This window comes from Ambystoma mexicanum, chromosome 6p, assembly GCF_040938575.1.
Source record: "Ambystoma mexicanum isolate Mex_15411 chromosome 6p, UKY_AmexF1_1, whole genome shotgun sequence".
NCBI lineage: Eukaryota > Metazoa > Chordata > Amphibia > Caudata > Ambystomatidae > Ambystoma > Ambystoma mexicanum.
Window position 1 is genome coordinate 659,453,291 of NC_090935.1, and position 20,707 is coordinate 659,473,997.

At 45.2% G+C, this 20,707-nt stretch overlaps 1 protein-coding gene across 2 annotated transcripts in view; it reads left to right on the forward strand.

Annotated features, from left to right (window-relative positions):
* The window catches only part of OCLN (occludin), a 174,321-nt gene that overhangs the window by 38,600 nt on the left and 115,014 nt on the right, over positions 1-20,707 (forward strand). For both annotated transcript variants that reach the window (XM_069627533.1, XM_069627532.1), the window contains exon 3: positions 2,354-3,047. In XM_069627533.1, coding sequence (XP_069483634.1) covers positions 2,354-3,047 — 694 coding nt within the window. The remainder of the gene's footprint in view (positions 1-2,353; positions 3,048-20,707) is intronic.

Consider the following 20,707-nt stretch of genomic DNA (forward strand, 5'->3'; position numbering starts at 1 on the left):
GTAAAAATCAAGGTAAAACGGAATATCCAGAAAAGAAAGGTTAAGTAATTCAATCAAACATTATTGAGAAGAAAACAAAAGCAAATTGCATTTTTTAAACGTATGCATTTCCATTTCAGTTTCCCATTCACAGAGAGAGAGGGTAGGGGATAAGGGATGGATGTTTAGGTTTGGAAAAGTCAAAAGGAAAACACATTAGAAATTAATAATTGGTGAGTGGTTGTGATTGAACAAACTCGTGCTAAATGTGCTGTAATGTGAGAAAAGATTTCTTACCCAACTTTATTTCTCTTGATCATTACTGGAAGTGTAATAACGGGGATCAATCCCAACTGTGAGGTAAAGGCGTGGGAGAGAAAGGAAAGAAGGTGGCGGTTTGTGAACACTTCTATGCACATTGTCAGCTAAAGTTGCAAAAAGGCGCTTTTACTTTTAATGCGGGTTGCATCATGTTAAAAGGCTTGCGCTGCCCTTGGTTCCATTTTAATAGAAGTTAAGACTAATTTGCTAATATTTGCGGTTGTACATTAAAAGCCACAAATGGCGTATGTGCTGTCAGTTGATGTAAATAGCTTAGACCCGATTTTTACATCACATGTGGCAATATCTGTAACTGATTCAACAAGTGCTGCTGTTTGTAATAATTCGACTATGTGCTGGAATTAAGCGCATCCTGATGCGATTGGTCCTGAGAGCGGGTGGGCTGTCAAGGACCCCAGGTCTTACCTGCAAATATCATTGCCGCGTCCCAGCGAAGTGTTGCTGTGGTCCCTGCTTGTTGCCATGTAATGAGGGGGATGACTTGGCAATGACCTGGCAACTAAGTCCCTTGTTTGTGTCATTGCCGACTGTGCTTGTCTACAGGTTTAGAGTCGGCCATGTTGTAATGTACTTTGTGATAACCTCTTCATGGGAGACATGAACTGAGTACTAATCACAGCGTTCTATTCCTTAGCTGTGTGGTAATCTTATGTTGCCATTTATTATTTGATTCATACAGGAGTATTTGAAGCTCGAAATGCATCAAAACTCATAGTCACGTTCCAATTGTTACTAGGTTTGTCTCATAGGATTCTCAGTGGTGTATTGTGGGAACCGAAGTACTATGTAGGTTACAGTTCTGAAAAGTTAGAATTTGCCTAGAAATCACTTGTAAAGAGTTTTGCACAGTACATATTTGATACGTACGTATTGTATTAAAGTAATAAGGTGTGGCCACAGCAGCCTGGTTTCCTAATTAAACAAACAGAGTTGAGGAACTCGAAGTCTCCGTTCTATGGCACACCAATGCGACAGTGCACATTTTTGCATTTAATCGGGTCGCGGGGGTTCTAAGTGATATCAACCCAAAAGTTCCTTCAAAATCTGTCTATTTGATTGCACGTCCATCTCCATGTTTCACATTTTCTAGTAAAGTCATCCTGAACAGGGAACTCGGGCTATATTGTATAATGGTATGGTAGGCTGGAAAATGCTGATCTATGCGGTTGCCCAGAGCAGTGTCCGAGGTTATGATTAATTCCAAACAACCTTCTGTTTTTCGGGGGCAGTACAGTCTACAGATGGTTATAGTGGCAAAGGTTTCATATTCTTCTAGCGTTCTCCAGCAAATGTACTTGCCTAGTAATACTAGAGGTACCTCCCAAAAGTGGTGCTAACAGCATTGGTAGTACTACCAGTAGTGTACCTTTGTAATAGTCATACTACTGCTACCAATATGAGACTTGCTACTAGCACTATTAGTAAGTAGCTGTAGAACTAGCAGTGTTTGTACTACTACTATTATCGCTTCTTCCACTATTACTGCAGCCACTACTTTTTATTATTGCTGGTAGTATGCCTACTAGGAACTAATACTTCTGATAGTTGAAGCATTTGAAATACTACTACGGGAGAGTGAGGAGGAGGTAGCTTTACCAGCTATGTGCACTTGAAATAAACCCTTTTACTTTGCATCTTTGGTGTAATGGAGCTGAAGGCTGCATTTCCTCTCGCCTCTGTATTTCTGTTGCAGGGATTGAAGACCTCTCTGTGAAATCTGATGGATTGAAGTTGTGCTTGGCAAAGCATCAGAGTAATCTATAAACATTCATGCCAAGAAATAAATAACCTTACATGTTTGTACAAAAATCTTTTTTTTTTCTGTGTGCAAATTCCGACTTGGCCTTGTTTCTCGCTTCAACAGGCTCTAGACCAAAAAACAACTCTTCATTATGCATGAGTGTTTTAAGGTGCAAGTTATTGTAGGGAAGGTTATAAAATCGCTCTTGAACCTCATACGTTAATTTGAGTGAAATGCCTCTTGTTGCACTTTTGGCCTATTAACTGAAAGCCCTTTTTGTTCACCTTTCAGTAAACCATCTCATTATGCACCATCAAATTACGCACCGGCATCGCACTATGCACCAAGCAGGGATATGTATGGTGGTGATGTCCGATCCCAGCCTGCATACTCTTACTACCCAGAGGATGAACTCCAACACTTCTATAAATGGACCTCCCCACCGGGTGTGATCAGGATCATGGCCATCTTCATTGTTGTGCTGTCCATTGGCATCTTTGCTTGCGTTGCTTCCACATTGGCCTGGGACATGGACTTTGCTGGCAGCGGGATGGGAGGATTTCCAGCCTATGGTGGCTCGAGTGGATTTAGTGGCTATGGTGCAGGTTCATCGAACTACGGATATAACTTTGCATATGGAGGAAACTACACTGACCCCCGAGCTGCGAAAGGATTCATGATTGCAATGGCTGCATTTTGCTTCATTAGCGCAATGGTGATTTTTGTAATGACTGTAACCAGGACTGATAGTGCAAGATCCAGAAAGTTCTTTTTGATTTTGATCATCGTGAGTGCTGTCCTCGGCATCTTAGTCTTTATTGCAACTATTGTGTACATCATTGGCGTAAATCCAACTGCGCAAGCTTCTGGATCTGTCTTCTACACCCAAATAGTTACAATATGCCAGCAGTACTATGCGCCTACGAACACAGGGGTGTTTGTGAATCAGTATCTCTATCACTATTGTGTCGTGGAGCCACAAGAGGTTTGTGTGTTTTTTTTTAAATATTTGTTCAGCCATCTTAAATTACAGTACACACCTAGTTTGATTAGGATATTGCATACATGCACCATTCGTCTGCTTGCTTCTTTCTGCATATGAATGAGATCTGTAATTTACACTGTGTGCTATGGTAATTATTTGTTTCTGATGTTAGAAACGTGACCAGTTTTGTTCCCAATGTAGTGGTGTGGAGAGAAGCTTAGTTATATGAATATTCATATCGTGCCTTTAATTTGCATGTCTCTTAAATAAGACCCGACTTTGCCCTCCCATCGCAAGAACAGCTAAATCAATATTTGGTATGAAGGGCTTCTTCTCAGAAATTAAGATTACTTACTAGTGATCTTCATTAATCATCGTCACATCTTTTTTCCAATGTAATTTTAGTCCTGCCCCTTCCCCTTGTGGAGGTATAATATATCCCCAGTGTCCCACCCACAGTTGGTTTTCCAAGTAGGATCATGGACCCTTTATAGAACTATTACCGGTAAGTAAACTTGTCATTACCTCCACGTCACTTGTCTGGTTCCAGTGTTTACCTGTGAGGCATACCAATGCTAGCAATAGAAGGGGCCTAGGACAAACCACACAGACTCCCAAGTATGCCTTTTCACACCCCTTGGTTTTATTGTCACGTATTCCTGGAATCACTTGCCTTGATGTATGCCAGTGCTTGACTGTCCAATGTGCCAAACGCTACTTTTTATAATTGTATTCAGATAAGCCCATGTCCTTGCATGCTTCTTGAAGGCATACTCCCTGTGCATCTGCCCATGTAGAAGGTCAACCCTTGATCTTCTCTGGCAGAGTCCTTCCTACCTCTGCAGATGACCTTAAAACTAGTCCTAAACCAATGGCTAATGGTGCCACCAACGCTGCCTTTTCAGTCCCTGATGCCCCGAACGTGATCCAACACTGTTCTTTTTATGTACACAAGTATTGTTCTTTGGACATTTAAGTGATGTCATTCCTCCTCCGGAGAAAAGGCTAATGCTGATCCCACCTAGTTACTAGAGCTGGGAGAGACTGGGTTTTCATGGGTAGGGCAGAGCCAGGGCTGTGTCTGGGGGGGGAGGGGTCAGGCCTGACTCTACGAGCCCACATCAGGCAGAGCCCATTAAATCCCTGGCTCCCCAGGAAAAGGAAAACCATGCAAACACGGCCCTGGCAAGCCACCATTAGGGCCGCGTTTATTTTTTTCATATATGGGCATTGCTTTCAATTTTGCCTGTGCGGTTCAGGCACAATGGAAAGAAATGCCCATTTTGATGGGGCCCGTGGCATCCGGGGGTACCAGCCCGACAGGAGGATCGGGCTGGAGTCCCCTTTGTAGCCTGGGCCTCACCAGGCTCACCCACCTCTATTAATTACTTGGGAGCTGCACCACCCTGAACATTCGGAAAAGGAGGCCAGCACAACACTGCCCCAATTACTCCTAAACTACGTGCTGAAATAATTGCTACTAAGAAAGCAAACTTGAAGTCGAATAATGTATGCCTACGGACTGATTGGGTTCCAATGGAGCCATGAGTTTAGTCCCAAGGACAAATCCGAAGGAACCGTGCCAGAGTTTTTAATAGACTTCATGGGCCAAACCTTTTGCAATTTGGTCCTACTCATTTCACCTTCAGCGTAATGTTTACAGTGTTCCTTGACAGGCCTAACGGTCACTGTCTTCTCTCTCGGGGAAGATGCTGCTATACCTCCCATTGTACAGTGCCAATCTTGCATGAATCCCACATTCTAGAGTCAGTATGTTACTACTCCATTCTGCAAGTTGCTGCAATTTCTATCATCAACTGTTTACAGTAGCACTAGGTCCAGATTGTTGGGTAGTTTCCCCTACCTGTAGATGATCCTAGCTTCTGCTCTCAATGTCCATGCCAACCATTGTTTGATCTTGACTCTGCCAAGTTTCGGATGTGCCCTGTAGAGGCCACTTACACATTTTTCAGACCAAACGCTATAGTTGGTCCTAAAAGAATGGGAAACGATGTTTCTTGGCCAGAAAGGAACCACCATTATTATTTAAGACTGTCCTTGAACTTCCTTAGGACCTTGGAATCCATTTTTAGGGGGAAGGCATATAGCATCTGGGGCCAGTCTTATTACCCTCACATTGACGCAGCAACTATGCTCCTGGTGTTTGACACCTTGAACAGAACATGCCAAGCTGGGATTGTTTTTAAGGGGGGAAACTAGGGCTTAAATTGACATCCCAAACCTTGAACACCCAAGGCGGGACCTGACCCACATTGTCCGACACATTGGAGTGAATAGCTTAGCTTCATAGTAAATGGGCCTCCATCCAGTCCCCTGTGTCCTTTGCAAGATGTTCAATAGCTTTGACATTGTACCCCTTTGGTGATTTACATTGTTTTTCTGCATTGCGGTCTTTCCTTGCCAACACCATCACAAACCTCCACTAAGTCTGAATGCTTGCAGAGTATTGCAAACTCTCTCCTGTTCCTGATATCTCAAATGGTTGTCCCCCTCTGACCACCCACCCTTTGCTGCTCACATCGGTGGCAAGTATGGTCTTGGCAGGCTGTTCTAACTGTACTCCCTTTGTGCGGCTGAGCATATGGGACCACCGCTGAAGGCTGACTCAACTCTGAGGCTAGAGAATGTGGGCCTTGCGTTCCTTTGATGTGGGAACCCAGTGACTGTGGACATGTGACACTAAGGGTCTTGGTTGTGGCCTGACACATAAGGCCCTGTGACCCTGTACCAGTATTTCATCTGAAAGGCTTCACTCAGTGGTGTCTTCAGGTCTTTTGCCCTGTCTTTTGGAAGGAACACCGTTCCTATGCCTGTTTGAAGTCTAGTGAATGCCAGATTCTAGGGTTTTCTCCCGATGTATAATAGTCTCCTGGGTTGCTGCCCAAACTGACCAATCACCATGGGAGTAGTTGTAGGAAGAAACACTTTGCCAGTGTTCTGCACGGAGGGCTTTTTACAATGTTCTCTCCTTTCATCGCAAGTCTCAAGAATTCCAAGTACCCCAATCTGGACAGAATGTGATGCTATGCCTCCCGAGGATCTATTGGCGATACAGTCCTTTCTCCATATCTTTTTTTTTTTTTTTTTCTTTTCAATATAACATTTTATTTGGAATTTAACATTACAGAGGTACATCAGACATTTCATAAAATTTTCTGCAATTCAACGCGAGTTATGTTCTTAGTTTAGTCAATCGCCCGTCTGTGTAGGCGGGTTTGGGTGCTGGGTTCTGCTTCGGTTCAGTTTCTGGTGATATGTGGTGGGGGGGAGAGGTTCGGTTGTTGTGATATTTCTTAGTTCTTCTTTAGCCTAGCCAGCGGGTAAGAGGTCGTCTACGGGATAGAGTTGGGAATTGTTCCGCCAAGTCCATAAACAGAGCCCAGGTGTTCTGGAAGTTGTTCAGGTTCCCTGCGCGTAGGGCCGTGACCTTCTCTGCTACTACTGTGTACCAGCCCTTGGCCCACCACAGCGGGATTGATGGGCCTGTTGGATTCTTCCAAAGGGGTGCAAGTGCAATTTTTGCTGCCGTTAGGAGATGTGTACATAGGCGGGCCAAGTGTCCGGTGAGAGGAAGATCGCCGTCGCCCAACAGTACTATCCCTGGGTCCCAGGGGATGGTGAGACCTGTAATTGCTCTTATGTGGTTCAGAGTTTCACACCAGTAGGCTGCTGCTTGTGGAGATGTCCATAGCACAAGGAATTATTTTATGTAGCGTTTCCATTATGGACCTGGTCTTGATTATGAACTGGTTCTTCTGTTTAAATGCCAGCCTTCATTAGCCGAGGGCTAATTCTTCAGCAGAAACTAAGGGATCGCAAAAGTGCTCTAGATCTGCTAGCACCGGCTCCGTAGAAGTTTTTCTCTCGGTCAACGGTCTCCTCCCCAGCAACAGGCGGTTTTACCGCTGATAAACCATCCAAATTATGTTTTGCATCAGTCTCACGACTCCGGTGGGAGGATGAATATAGTCTCTTCTGGAGGCGTGGCAGACCATCACAGAAGACTGATGGGTTTTGTCCGTCGCCAGGGCAGGCTTCTGCTTATCCCTCCCTCAAACCCCATCCTCTCACCCTCCTCCAGCAGACTGGGTTGCCCTCCCTCAGAGCTGAGGTACAGAAACCTCTAGACCTCAGCAGTGGAACCTGTTCCCTTGCATGAGCAAGGGGCGGGCTTTTGCTCCCGTCTGTTTGGTGCCCAAACCCAACCAGGCTGGCCTGCGCACCATCCTTGACCTCCAAGTTCAATCTCTTCCTACCCCAAGAGAAATTCAAGATGATTAGGCCCAGCCAGATAAGGTCCTCTCTCCGGAAGGATGACAGGACACACTGAGCCAATCTTCAGGACGCCTACATGCATATCCTGATCTGGGGCCCACATCGCAAATACCTGCAGTTCTCAGTGGGGACAGAACACTTCCAGTATTGAGTGCTACCGTTGTCTCAGCTTGGCACTGCAAGTCTTTACGGAGATGATGGTCATCTCAGCATTTCTCAGGCTGCAGGGAATTCATGTATATCCATATTTGGATGATTGGCTTCCGCACAGTCCTGGATTGGCTTCTGCACAGTCCTTGCCCACAAGTTGAAGCAACAAATCTACAGTCATTCCTGCAGCTCCTGTTCCATCTGGGGCTGTTGGTAAACTGGCGGAAACCACCTGACGGTTGCTCAAGACCTGAGTTTCTGTGGGGATACAGTCTGTGCCAGAGTATTCCTGATGCAGGACAGGATTAAGGACCTTTCAACCACATGTCCGCTTTTCCTCAAGTCCTCCCATATGTCGGCCTGGTGGTTCCAAAGACTCCTGGGTCTTACGGCTTTTTGTGTGTTAGCCCTACCCCTTGCAAGACAGAAAATGAGGTCCACTCTGCTTGCTATTCAGAGCTGCTGGTCTGAGGCTTTGGATCCGAACTCCACAATGATTCCAGTTCCTCCTTCCATGACGGCGGATCTTCAGTGGTGGTCCTCCACCTGCAACCTTTCGGTGGGAACCTCCTTCGAGGAGCCCTGCCCACAAGTAACAGTTACCACAGACTCCTTCCTTCTAGGGTGGGGGGGGGGATTCTACGTCACCTCGGTGTACGATTTGTGGACGTCCCAGGACAGACGATCCCATATCAGTTATTTGGAGCTTCTGGCAGTTTTTCTGGCACTCAAAGCTTTTCAGCCCTATATCAACTTGTGTGGTTTGAATTTGCACTGACAATTCCATAGCGAGTCTACATCAACAAGCAGGGGGCACTAGGTCCCCTCCTCTGGTGGATTTAGCTATCCAAATTTGGAATTGGACGATCCAGCACAATGTCTGGCTTCAAATTCTGGGTCACATCAATGTTGTGGCAGACTCCCTGAGCTGCCAATATGCAGTGAGGTTCGATTGGTAGATGAACAGTTATGTTCTCACCAAAATCTTCCAGCAATGGCGTTCTCCATCGGTGGACCTCCTCTATTCTTCCAGGGATGGTCTCGAGATCCTTTGGGACAACATGAAAGATTCTGCCTTCCTGCCTTTGCCGTTGATTCATCGGTTGGTCTGGAAATTCAGGAGCGCTTCCAACTGCACTCTCCTCTTCATACCTCTTTGGTGGCCAGCAAGGTTCTGGTTTTTGGAGCTGCAGCACCTGTTGGCGTTCAACGCGAACATGTTGCCGCAGATTGTAGATCTTCTTCACCAGAGCAATCGCCAGTTGTGGCACCCCCTCCCCACAATCCTTCAGCTTTGCGGCCTGGTACCCGAGTTCCGGTCCCTGGTGCAGTTTAACCTTTCGGAGTATAGCATGCGCATCATTCAGGCAGCACGTACACCTTCTACGAGGGCTCAGTACAAGAGCAAATTTCGTTTCGTCATTGGTGTCTAGCTAAACAGCTTAATCCTTGACGAGCTTCTATTGACTGTGTCTTGTCTTTATCAGACCTTGCAGCCTATGGCATGCACGTCCTATCATGCAGGACATACCTATCCGCCATTGTGGCTTATCTGTCCCAGTGATCAAGAGACGGTCCGCAGGTCTTCATCTCTTTCCGCCGTTTAGGACTCCTCATCCAAAATGGGATCTGAATGCGGTCCTCCCTGTTTTGTGTTCTAAGCCATTTGAACCTGTGGCCACTACCGAGCTCAAAAACCTTTCTTGGAAAGTGGCCTTCTTGATTGCTGTAACATCTGCGAGAAAAATAATTGAGCTTCAAGCTGTCGAACATTCGTTCCTAACATTCCACACGGATAAGTTTGTGCTTCGCACGCATCCTTCTATCCTCCCCAAAATTGTCTGTTTCACTTAAACCAGTCAATATCTTTACCGGTTTTCTTTCTGAACCCAGTCTCCGATGCCAAGAGCATTTTACACAACCTAGACATCAGACGAGCTGTGAAGTTTTACCTCAACAGAACAAGCGAACGCAGGAGTTCTTCACAAATCTTTGTTCCGTTTGGTGATCCAAAAGGAAAACCTGCTTTGAAAGCTTCCATCTCACGTTGGATAGCTTCATGTATCTCTGAGGCCTACAAAATTCAAGCCCTTCAGCCCCCAAAGGGCGTTCATGCACGTTTGGTCCATGGCAAAACGGCTGCTGTTGCCTTCCAGAAATATGTTCCTTGGGAGACCATAGGCCCAAGCTGCTATGTGGGATTCTCCTTTGGCTTTTTGCAGACATCGTCTTGACCTGAGCTCCCGGGCTGATACCCAGTTTGGCCAGGCAGTTCTTAAAAACGTGTTTCAATAAGGGAAATTTCCATCCTCAAGTTTTCTTTGGTCAGTGCTTGGGAATCTCCCAAAAGTTTGGAGGAATGGGGACGGGACGTAGGAGTATGCCAAAGTTACTCACTGTAGTGACTACCTTATTCCTAGTCCATAGCCCCCTTTCATCTATACGCCCGCCCCTCTAATAAGTATCCTCTATTTTGCTAAAATGGTCCTTCGACCAGATGATGGAAAAGGGCGGTGCGTGGGGCGGAGCTCAGGAAGGCGGGGCTAGGGGCACGTGCGGTGGCCCCGTAAAAATAAGACTTTATTTGTTTATGCTTAATAAGTGCTCCGGTCTCGTCACAATGGACAGAATGTCCCAAAAGTATGGCGGAAAAGGGACTATAGATAAGGAAGTAAGGTAGTTACTATGGTGAGTAGCTGTCATTTTCACTAATTTTGTCTGCCAGTTTATTCAATCATGATAACATAGTGCAAACAGTACATTGATTGTCGAAAACATGATCATATAAAGCCAAACCTATTTCCTATAAAACATTCATACATCCTACCTTGCAGAACACTCGTACCACACCAGACTGTTAACCCTTGTTAACCATACAGCAAACAATCGTGCAACCCATCTAATGTGCAAAATCTTGACCACTGATTTATGGTCCGACACCCTAAATATGTCCACCTATGTGCTGCAGATTCAGAGCATACCCGGCTGCCTCTAGCTTTACACCTAGAGCTAAATACTCATTGAACAATGCTATAATTATTGATGGAATTAATCAGCAGTTTATTCATACCCTACTCGAGTTTCAGACTTATGGGTAATTCTTCCCAAAGACCCAGAACTTCCACGTCACGGGACCAGTGCTCTTATACTGTATGTAATTACATATCAAGGCTGATATCCTGAAAGAGAAGAAAACAAAAATTAGACATTTGAGTAAGCTTTGTTTGGAAGCAATAAGAGGACACTGTCCAGTTTGTAAAAAATATCTAGGTGCGCTTAGCCTTTTATCAGTAAACAAAGGATTCAAAATGGTTCAGTGCTCCGAACGGCTTGAAGTGCCTTGTTACTGGGTGGTGCCCAATACCTTGGAAGTACTTTTAGCACCTCTGCTCTTCAATGGTTTTTCGATGCATGCACTTTGAACAGCTTTGGCAATCACGTGGGAAAATCACATTTCTTCCCACTGCTTTTAATATTCCGTCAACCTTTCCGAAGGTCGTGTGTGTGTGTGTGTGTGTGTGTGTGTGTGTGTGTGTGATGGTGGTGAAGTAAGTGTGTGTGTGTGTTTTATTTTGTTATATATACATATGTTTTTATTTTATTTTTGTCCAGTTTTCAGAACTCTAAGCCTGTCTCGTGTCAGCCTAACGTGAGCTTTAGCATGTAGTGCAGTAATTTAATTACAAGTATGGACTGTTCAACTTGGAAGGTCTGGCCCTGATCCAATTCGAATTGATGCTTATGGGCTCTGCTTACTTTTTGACTTCCCATATCCCAAACTGCCACTTGGGAATCCAATTGCAACTACAGAGATTTCGATTTGTTTTGGCAATTTATAAATGTCTTCACTCGCTCTCTAAAACACTTGACCACATAAGCAGAATTCCCCTATCATTACTTCACCTTACAGGACACTTGAGTGCATAATCTGTACCTCGTTAAAACTATTCAAGTGCTGGACAGTGCCCCCTCCACACCCCCAGAAAAACATCCCCAAACTCCTAACGTATTCCAAAAAATCCTGTAACACCCTTTTGGACATACATAGTTCAGTGTTGCATCATTTACTCGCTATTTGGTAGAAACATCATACAAAGTCTTAACATTTCCAAATCATCAGACCTGCGTTCTAGAGAATTAAATGCCTGCGAAGTGGTGTGTTCATTGCACAGTTATGGTAATGTTGGAATAAGCCCTGCTCCTAGCTACTCTCCAGTCCTTGATAAAGGCTTGGGGGAGCCAGGGTAACTCGTACAGACGATGGTATTTCTTCTGCTCCATGCCCAACCATATTTGCATTCCTCCCTACTTAAGCCCCTGCATGTCCCAAATTGCCCCTCTGATCTCCACTCTGTTGCATCTCCTCTAGTAAGTTAGAGAGGGAGAAAACATTGAAACCACTTCACATTTGGGGCTGTTTCCACGACTGTGCTGAGTAAGCATTGCCTTTGTATTTGTACCAGTTGCAAGATTTTGGGAGTAAATACATTTTGCTTGAAAACCACGAATTGTGTAGTGCCTCAAGTTAGTCAATCGCACTAGAATGTCTCACGCACACACATTGGTTGAATAGATTAGCAGGTGGGTGCCATCATAGGATTGTTAAACCTTCCCCCATCTCTCTGAACAGTCATCTTTTAATGATGTCATTGCCCCTCACTACATTATAAGCCTGAGCGGGCAGACCTGCGTTCCCATACTTTTTCAGAGGCACTTCCTGTGGGGGTATAAATCGATCCATCTAGATCGGATAGCTCTCCACCTAAGCGGTGGAGTAGCCATTGTGTTCAAATCCAATTTAGTGTTCACTGCCATTACATTATCACACAAATTGGAAAGTCTGTTCTTGCGCCTAACAATTGATGCTTTTTATTCTATACATTTTATTGATTGTTTACCGAATCCGTACAGGTCCCCATTCAGCTTTTTTGACCGCATCCCTGGAGCTGGCAGCCTCTCTTCAAATCAGGTTTTCAAATCTAGTGCTGTTGGGAGATTTTAATATTGGATACAATGCACCATTAGTCCCATCACTTCATTTTTTTTGTATTGCTTTTCCTATCTTGGTCTTCAGAAAACTCTAATGGAAGCCACCCATAGGTTGGCTGGTATTCTTGTTCTGATTTTTGCAGCAGACTCCACTATTGCTGTAGCGCCAGTCAGACAAGTGCTGTGGTCTGATCATTACTTAGTACCCTTCCAAATCTTCTATATGGGCCCAGTAACCAAATATAGTCTTATTACTATGAAACGCAACTGGCAGACAGCTAATTTGGTTCACATAGTGTCCTTCATTAATGAGACATGCCGGAATACCCCAATACTGTATCTATTTTCATTGTCTGAAATCTTGCGTGAAGCCGCTGACCTGGTAGCCCCCTTTAAGGGCACACATTTGTGGAAAAGCCCTTCTGCCCCATGGTTTTCCAAAGACCTTAGGAACAACCTACTTGAACGTAAGGCAGGCTGAACGGAAGTGACGCCTTTCCTACAAACATAATAAGAAGGTGGTCTACCAGCACCATACCAGTGAAAATGCCATGCAGCCATCCGAATGGCCAAACAGGATTTTTTTATTTTTTACACATAGTAGAATCCGCATCAAATCAATCAAAGGACCCATTTTCGGTCATCAAATCCTTCTCTGCTGCCACTCTTTACACCTGGTGCAAAGCCTACTCAAACTTTGTAATTCACTATCTGAGTTTCTTTTAAACTAAGATTGTTGACATTCGTAATTTCATTAGAACTAAAGCTTAAAGCTCTGATTCTAGCGTAGCTGATGCTACCATCTCTAGTTACAAGCTGTGGCCCTGCTTCCCTGTATGTTATACAGAGGTTTCCAGGACGGTAAGCCAACTGAAGTGGGCTGTCCCCCTTGCAGTAATTTGTGACCTCATGCCTGATTTATCCCTTGGGTTACTGCAGGTGTCAACCTCTACTGCCAACAGGGCTCTATTCCCAAGAAGCTTAAGCTGGCCACGGTCATTCCTCCTCTGAAAAAATAATAATAAACCCTCACTGGATGCTGCGATTCTGGGTAACTACTGCCCTGCTTCCCTTCTCCCTTTTCTTATGAAACCATTAGAATCACTGGTTTCACCTCTTCTCTCCTCCTTTCTTCATTAAAACCTCTTGTTTTTTTTATCCCTTCCAGTCAGGGTTCTGGCCGGCACCAGGAACCGCGTGTCTTCTGGTATCAGTGGTTCACGATCTCACCAGGCTGGTGGATCGGGGGGTGGGGGGGTTTAGTGGGAGTGGGAGACCTGATATTATTAGATCTTTCAGCGGCTTTCGACACTGTCGATCACTCGATCCTTTTGTTCCTCATGGCGTCTGCCTGTCTCTGGCCCAGTCCTTGCCAAGTTCACTTCCTTCCTAACGGATAGAGCTCCATCTCTGTCTTTCTCTTTCTCCCCCCCCCCCCCCACCCCCCTCTGCCCCCACCCAGTTGGTTCTTCTTTCCCTTCACTTTCCTGCAGTGTTCCTCAGGGATCTGCTTTGTCCCCGATTTTGTGTAACATCTAAGTTCAGCCATTGATGCAGCTTATCCGCTCCCTTGGCTTTTCGTATGCCAATGACACCCTGGTCCGATTTAGATCTTGACCAGTCTGAAGTGTTCTCTCGGTTGTGCGAGTGCCTGTGGGACTGGATGAGCAGCCATTGGCTTAAACTTAACAGGGACAAGACTGAGGTCCTGGTGGTGGGGTCTACAACTGATTCTGCACTTTGGCCTTCATTTCTTCTGGACCACCACTTTGGGTGATGTTCCAGTGACTGGGGAAACATCTGAGTCTACATTTCTGCCTCACTTTCCATGTCGGCTCAAGTGAGAGCAGTCTGTAAAACTGGTCATGTCTTGATGCAAGTGCTCCTGCCTTATCTACCTGTCCATCTGCATCCTCTGGTTGTTGCATCAGCTGTGATCAGCCGGATTGACTATTGCAATGCTGTTTCTGGTCCAACCACTTGGGCTGATACAGCTCCTTCAAAAGTTGGTTGCCAGGGTAGCCACTGCGACCCCCCCTATGGGATCCCACATTAGCCCATTTCTTCTATCCCTGCATTGGCTCCCAGTGACCAAGAGGATTCATATTAAGTGTCTATCCTTGGTTCATAGAGCTTTTTACGGTTTAGGAGCCGATTATATGCAAGAAAAATGTCAACCCTATGTGCGGAGTCGGGACCTCAGTTCTGTAGGTGCACTTTTAGTGGTTATTCATAGATTTTGCTTCTCTAGGATTGGAGGCCAGGCCTTTTCAGTCACCGCAGCAAAACTGTAGAATGACTTGCCTATTACCCCAGACGTCTAGAGAATCAAGGTCACTTTTGTCGACTTTTGAAAACCTGGTTATTTTAGGCGATAACATCTATTCATTAGTCTACTATGCGTCTCCTCCCGCAATGATGCCCTATGGGGAACGTATGCATTAGTCTGATAACATTCTAATGCAGTCGGCTCTTCAGACCGCCTGCCAGGATTTGTTGAAGTCTCTGTAGTACCTTGTGCAGGCACGGCTCAAATTCAACTGTCCCCTTTAGGATTTTGGCATCCATACCAGTGACAAGAGTGCCTCAACCCCAGTGGAGGAAAAAGATGGGGGCCAGGGAGATGGGTGTTTTGGCTGGGCAGGTTTGAGAGATTTTTAGTTATGCCGGAAAGGTTTGGGGTAGGTACAGGACTGTATGGAAAAGCATGTCCTTTCACTTGTTTGACGCCAATCGTTTGTGCCTCTTTTGTTGACCCAACTAGCTCCCTCTGTGCATGCACTCGCGAGATTATTTCAGCACAACAGACACATGCAGGCTAAAATAACGTAACATGCACTAGCATACCATGCTTTTTCCAAAACTCTTTTTAATTTCTTTGGTTACTGTGAACCGAGCAATATGCACTAACTTTCTTTCATTAGTACGAGAAGTAATTGGTTTAGTCTGCTCAAGGTTGCTCAGCCTGAGTTAGTTGTGTTGCACTCATTTGCTGCAGGAATACTGCAGCAGCGATCTGTAAGAGTACAAGTGTGCAATAGCTGAATTACCGGCTCAAACTACGATATTAATCTAAACCATATGTTTTTTAACTGTAACTCAGTTCCTGCACTGCTGAAGGTTTTTTGTGTTGGGCCGATGACTGGCACGCACAGGTGTTTCCCCACAAGCGAGCTTGTGTACTATGGATACCAGTATGCTTGGTTCAATCCTACAGCTCTCACTTGCGCTAGGATATGCCCCCACAGTCTCCCTATGTACTCCTAGTGCTGATCTGTAGCGTGTACAGTCCTGGGTTGAGCTCTGCATGGCTGTTGCTCCACACTCCTGTCTGATATCAGTATCTTGCCGATTTTTTCTTTGAAGAGTGAGCAAATGCATATCTGCAACTCAAACAAGATGGCTGCTTAATCGTCATCCTAGAAAAAGCCCTGATGGGGCATTGTGGTTCCTTGGCCATTTCTCCTCTGGAGCCTTTTTTGACAGCCAGATGTTCCAGCAGAGGTTGTGGGGGGTGGGAGAGCAACACTGAAACCCTCTGTCCCAGAAGGTGATGTTGATCTGTCCTGTCTGGGGGAGTGTGGGATGGGTGCTCCCTGTACTGAATCACCACGTTATATCTCCCAGCCCTGTCCCGAAGCTCATGCCCAGGCTCCACTTGGTTGAAGCCTGGTTGTGGGCTTAAGAACAGAACTGAGAGCACTGCAGTCTGTCTGCATACACTTTTTTGTGGAAGGATCAGGACACAAGCTATAGGGGAGCTTGGCATACAGAAAGTGTAATAGTGCTGCAAGAACCGATATTTAAGAATGCAAAGGCACATCATTGCATTGCCAGCTGAATGCAACAAACAGAGTGTACCCTCTGTCTTGTGCGACATTAATATGATTGGCATGAGAAGATTGCATATGATGGATAGAGGAAAGAGTGAGCATAGTCCAAAAGCACAAAAGGTTGTGGCCTTTGCCCGCAATATAGGTCGGTATAAAAAAACGTTCTTGCAGGTTGTGCCCATATTGTCCAGTATTCGCATATACGAAAATACTACAGCAGGCTTTGCTAGTAGAAAAAAATCCATGCTACAGCAAGAAAACCTTTCCAGAATGACTGCATCAATGTATGCCGTTATGCCCAGCAAAGCATGAATTGCCAGTGGTAAGAAATATGTGCAGACTGGCTAGGCAATGCAGGCCAATTTGCCCATATAATAACACTCCATGTTCACTTTACCCTCGATTTCAGTAAAAAATGCCATGATGAGAAAATATCCAGCGTGAATGCACCAGTGTAGCCCTGTCTAGCTACGGCATAACACTTATGTTTACTTTCCCATGGATTCCTGGCGAAAAACAAAAATCCATGCCACAAGAAGAAAACATGTACTGGCGGCTGCTGCACAAATGATCCATCCAGCCCCCAGCACACGCGAACATGGACACTTGGTTGGATTTACATCCCTCATCCTGTGTCACATCCACCCAGAAAGCCTGACACCTGAAGAAATACCTTTTGCAAATGGCCACAACAAACCCCTAGTCTGCATCTAAAAAATGCCTCCAGCTGCTAGTCTTTTCTGGAAACTCACCTTCTTAGTAGCCACACCGACCAAGACGTTCTCTACTACCAGCCAGGTAGAGTCTTTCTTCGTCAGGGCCCTGAGGGGTTCCGATCTGGAGGCAAGATTTTGAATAAACAGTCCACAGTACATGACCATGCCGAGGAAACTCCTCGCATCAGATACCGACTCAGGTGGCTGCGCCTTTTTAATGTCCTGGACCTTCTTGGGGTCTGGTGACACCCCTCCCTCTTTAAACACAAAGCCAAAGAACTCGATGGATGGGCGCAGGAACTCGCATTTTTCTTTGTGAAGGGTGAGGCCCAACGACTGCAGCCTCTCAAAAGTCTTCGCCAGTCTCCGCAGGTGATCCACCTCCGTCATGGCAAACACCAGGATATCATCAATGATGTTCAGGACACCGTAACCGAAAGTGTGGAGTCACAAACAAAGTACTTGTGCGCAATTTATCACTACTACATCCGTGAAGTACAATATCAATCTAAAGGGTGTTAGCAGCAGTCCAATACCCACCAACCAATCCACATAGGCTGGCGTTAAATTAACAGTAGTATATTGAGAGGGGTAGGATTGCGCTTCACACCATTAAACTACAAAAAATCAACAATCTGAGTACAGTGTTTTAATGAAGATATTTTGAAGAACAGCCGACACGTGTTTCGACACTTGGGTCGTTTTCAAGGCACACAACTACAAATCATCCGTTCAATGACGATATCCGATTGAATATGCTGAGTGGTTCCCGTCACTTAGGACATATTGCGAGTGAAAGAGAACAAAGTACAGGATGCCACATTGGCCGGCAAAATTATATAGCTCGATAAATCGAGTGAGAATCATATATACCAGGACAAATCCAGACATTGAACTGATGATTTGTACTATCAATATACTAATGTTCAGGACACCCTCTACGTCTGCGAGTGCGCCCCGGATCATATTCTGAAAGACCTCCGCTGCCGAGGACACGCCGAAGCTCAGTCTTTTATAGCGGTACAGTCCCCGGTGTGTTGTAAACGTGGTGATATACCTTGATTCAGGGTGTAGGACCTCCTGGTGGTAGCCTGCTTGGAGAAGAAGCGAGCACCCTGTACTTCGGCAATAATTGTTGGAGTGAGGTGCCTCTCCTTCTTGATGGCCTTGTTCGGCAGCCTCATATTGACACAGATTCGGATGGCCTCTGGTTGTTTGGGTTTCCTTGCTACGACGATCGGGGACACCCAGGTAGTCGGACCCTCCACCTTCTCAATTATGTCGAGGTTCACAAGATTGTCCAGCTCCTTGTCCACATGTTCACAAAGGTGAAAAGGTACCCTACGATGTTTTAGGGCGATGGGTTGCACTGATTCATCTATATGCAACCTCACTGGGTCACCAGCCATCCGTCCGATCCCAGTGAATAGGGCTGCATACTTGTCAAGCAGGTCATTAATGTCCATAGAAGCGCGCCGTGATCTGCGAGCTGTCGTGATCCACCTTCGCCACGAAGGCACCGTCCAGTGGGATGGGTTCCAGACCCCCGAAAGCCTTCGGTGTGACCAGCCTGGGAGGCATGTCCATGGCGTCGTAATGCCCACGGGCCATCACGTTGACTGACGCTCCCATGTCGACAAGGACCGGGACTGGCGACTTGTTGACCTCCACCACACACCTTGGCTGTCTCCTGTTCTTCCCTTTCAAGGCTCCTACACTGGAGACAAAGAAGATTCTTCCTCTTCGTCTGCCTCCTCCACCTGGGCATCCTCTTCACTCTGGTCCACCTGGGCAACATTCGCAGGGCGACTCTGGCGAAACCCGGGCCGGGCCTCTCGGCACCATCACGGGTAGGGCTGCCTTGCACAAAAAATGCTGAACAGTGGTGCACACCTGGTAACATTTGATATAGAAATTCAAATCGTCATTATACGTACAGCAGAGCTGATTTAAGAATTTTAAGGTGCGGGGGAGGAAACAAGGCCTTGGCACAAAGCCTAAATCAGAAAAGAGAAAATAGAAGAGGGCCCAAAAGGTGGGGCCCTCCCGTCCCCTGCACACTATTTACTGATGCCACATAGGGCCTTCAAATATATAGATATAAATCTATCAATGTATAAATATATAACAGCAGTTTTGTTAGTTGAGCATATAACGATTTATTTGGCAAAGAAGAAAACAAAATAAAATTTGCCAAAAAGCACAATCTGTTATACAAAGTAATTCATGACGTATGACATATTAAAACAAATTGCGATGAAGCAATAAATGATGAAGAGATGATGCTGTCCAATTGTGGGGTGGCCGACGCGTTTCGAGGGTAACCTCTTCTTCATAAGGGCCCAATTGAACTGTTGACAACATTACAAAGAGACAAAAAGTAAAATCTTTTATTTTATTTCCATACCAGTCAAGGACTGACTGACAAGCTGTACATAACTCGAGATGCTAGCGAGATGGTGAAAAGCAGAATACTGGAGATCTAGTATGGTGAAAAGAGTGAACTCTCAGATAAAAGAGAAATACTCTATACTCTATACTAATAACTAAACCCATAACAAAGGAGATGTATTGTGTGAGATCCACCTACATGGTGGGATCTAGAAAATGGCGTGATAAAAGATTGAACAGATCGAGATAAGCCAAAGGCGGTAGTGGGTTATAAATAGCAAGGACCACCCTTGAATAGTGAAAAAGCAGAAACAATATGGGGAGCGTGTATAAGAAAAAAACCTTACCCCTCCTATGGACGGGAAAAGAAAAAAGAAAAACTCCAAAAGAGCGTTACTGAATAAAATAAATAATACTTAGAATGAACCGGAAACGGTTTTAAAGAATGCACTCACTCGAGTTGTGGGACGGGTAGCCAAGGTATCAGGGGCATCCGTGTGGTCAACAAATATTTGAAACAATTATACGATGCAGGGCATCTGCAAAGAGACACGTACTGCTGGCACCTAAGTGGGGACACATACATTTCTGTTATACTGAAGAGAAATGAACATGGGGTCTCCCAACCGGGCAAAGAAATCCAAGTAGCGGTAGCTTACCTATACAGTGTGTAGAACACTGTTAGTGGAAACTGAAACCGGCAGGCAATGGCTCCGCACGGTCGTGACCTAGGAAACGATCTGTGCTGGGGACACGCCGTCAGACGTAAAAAGGAAACTAAATAATAAACATAAAAAAGGGGGCATAGAGGACGGTGAGTGAGGAATATGGGGGCCATCTTGCAATGGCGCATAGTGCAAACGTACTCATAAGGACTGACCAGAGATCAGGATGAATAAGAAAGGTAGAGTAAATATGTTCCATAGTGAAATTTAGGAATTCTGGTGTTCACCATCGTAACGCATTTTATAATTTAGGTACTAAAAAAACAGAAATTTGTGAATAGTACAGTAATCATTACAGTCATGATAGATAACACAAATGGTACATGCAGTTTACTCTAAATAGTCCAAAACAAATCATATAGAGTAATGAGGCTACTCATTATATAGTGAAACAGTTATGATACAATGGCAAGGGGATTGAGGGCAAGGATAAGAGATTGCGATATAGCCTATTACTCATACAAGGTTCGAAATTTAGGAATTCTGGTGTTCACCATCGTAACGCATTTTATAATTTAGGTACTAAAAAAGCAGAAATTTGTGAATAGTACAGTAATCAT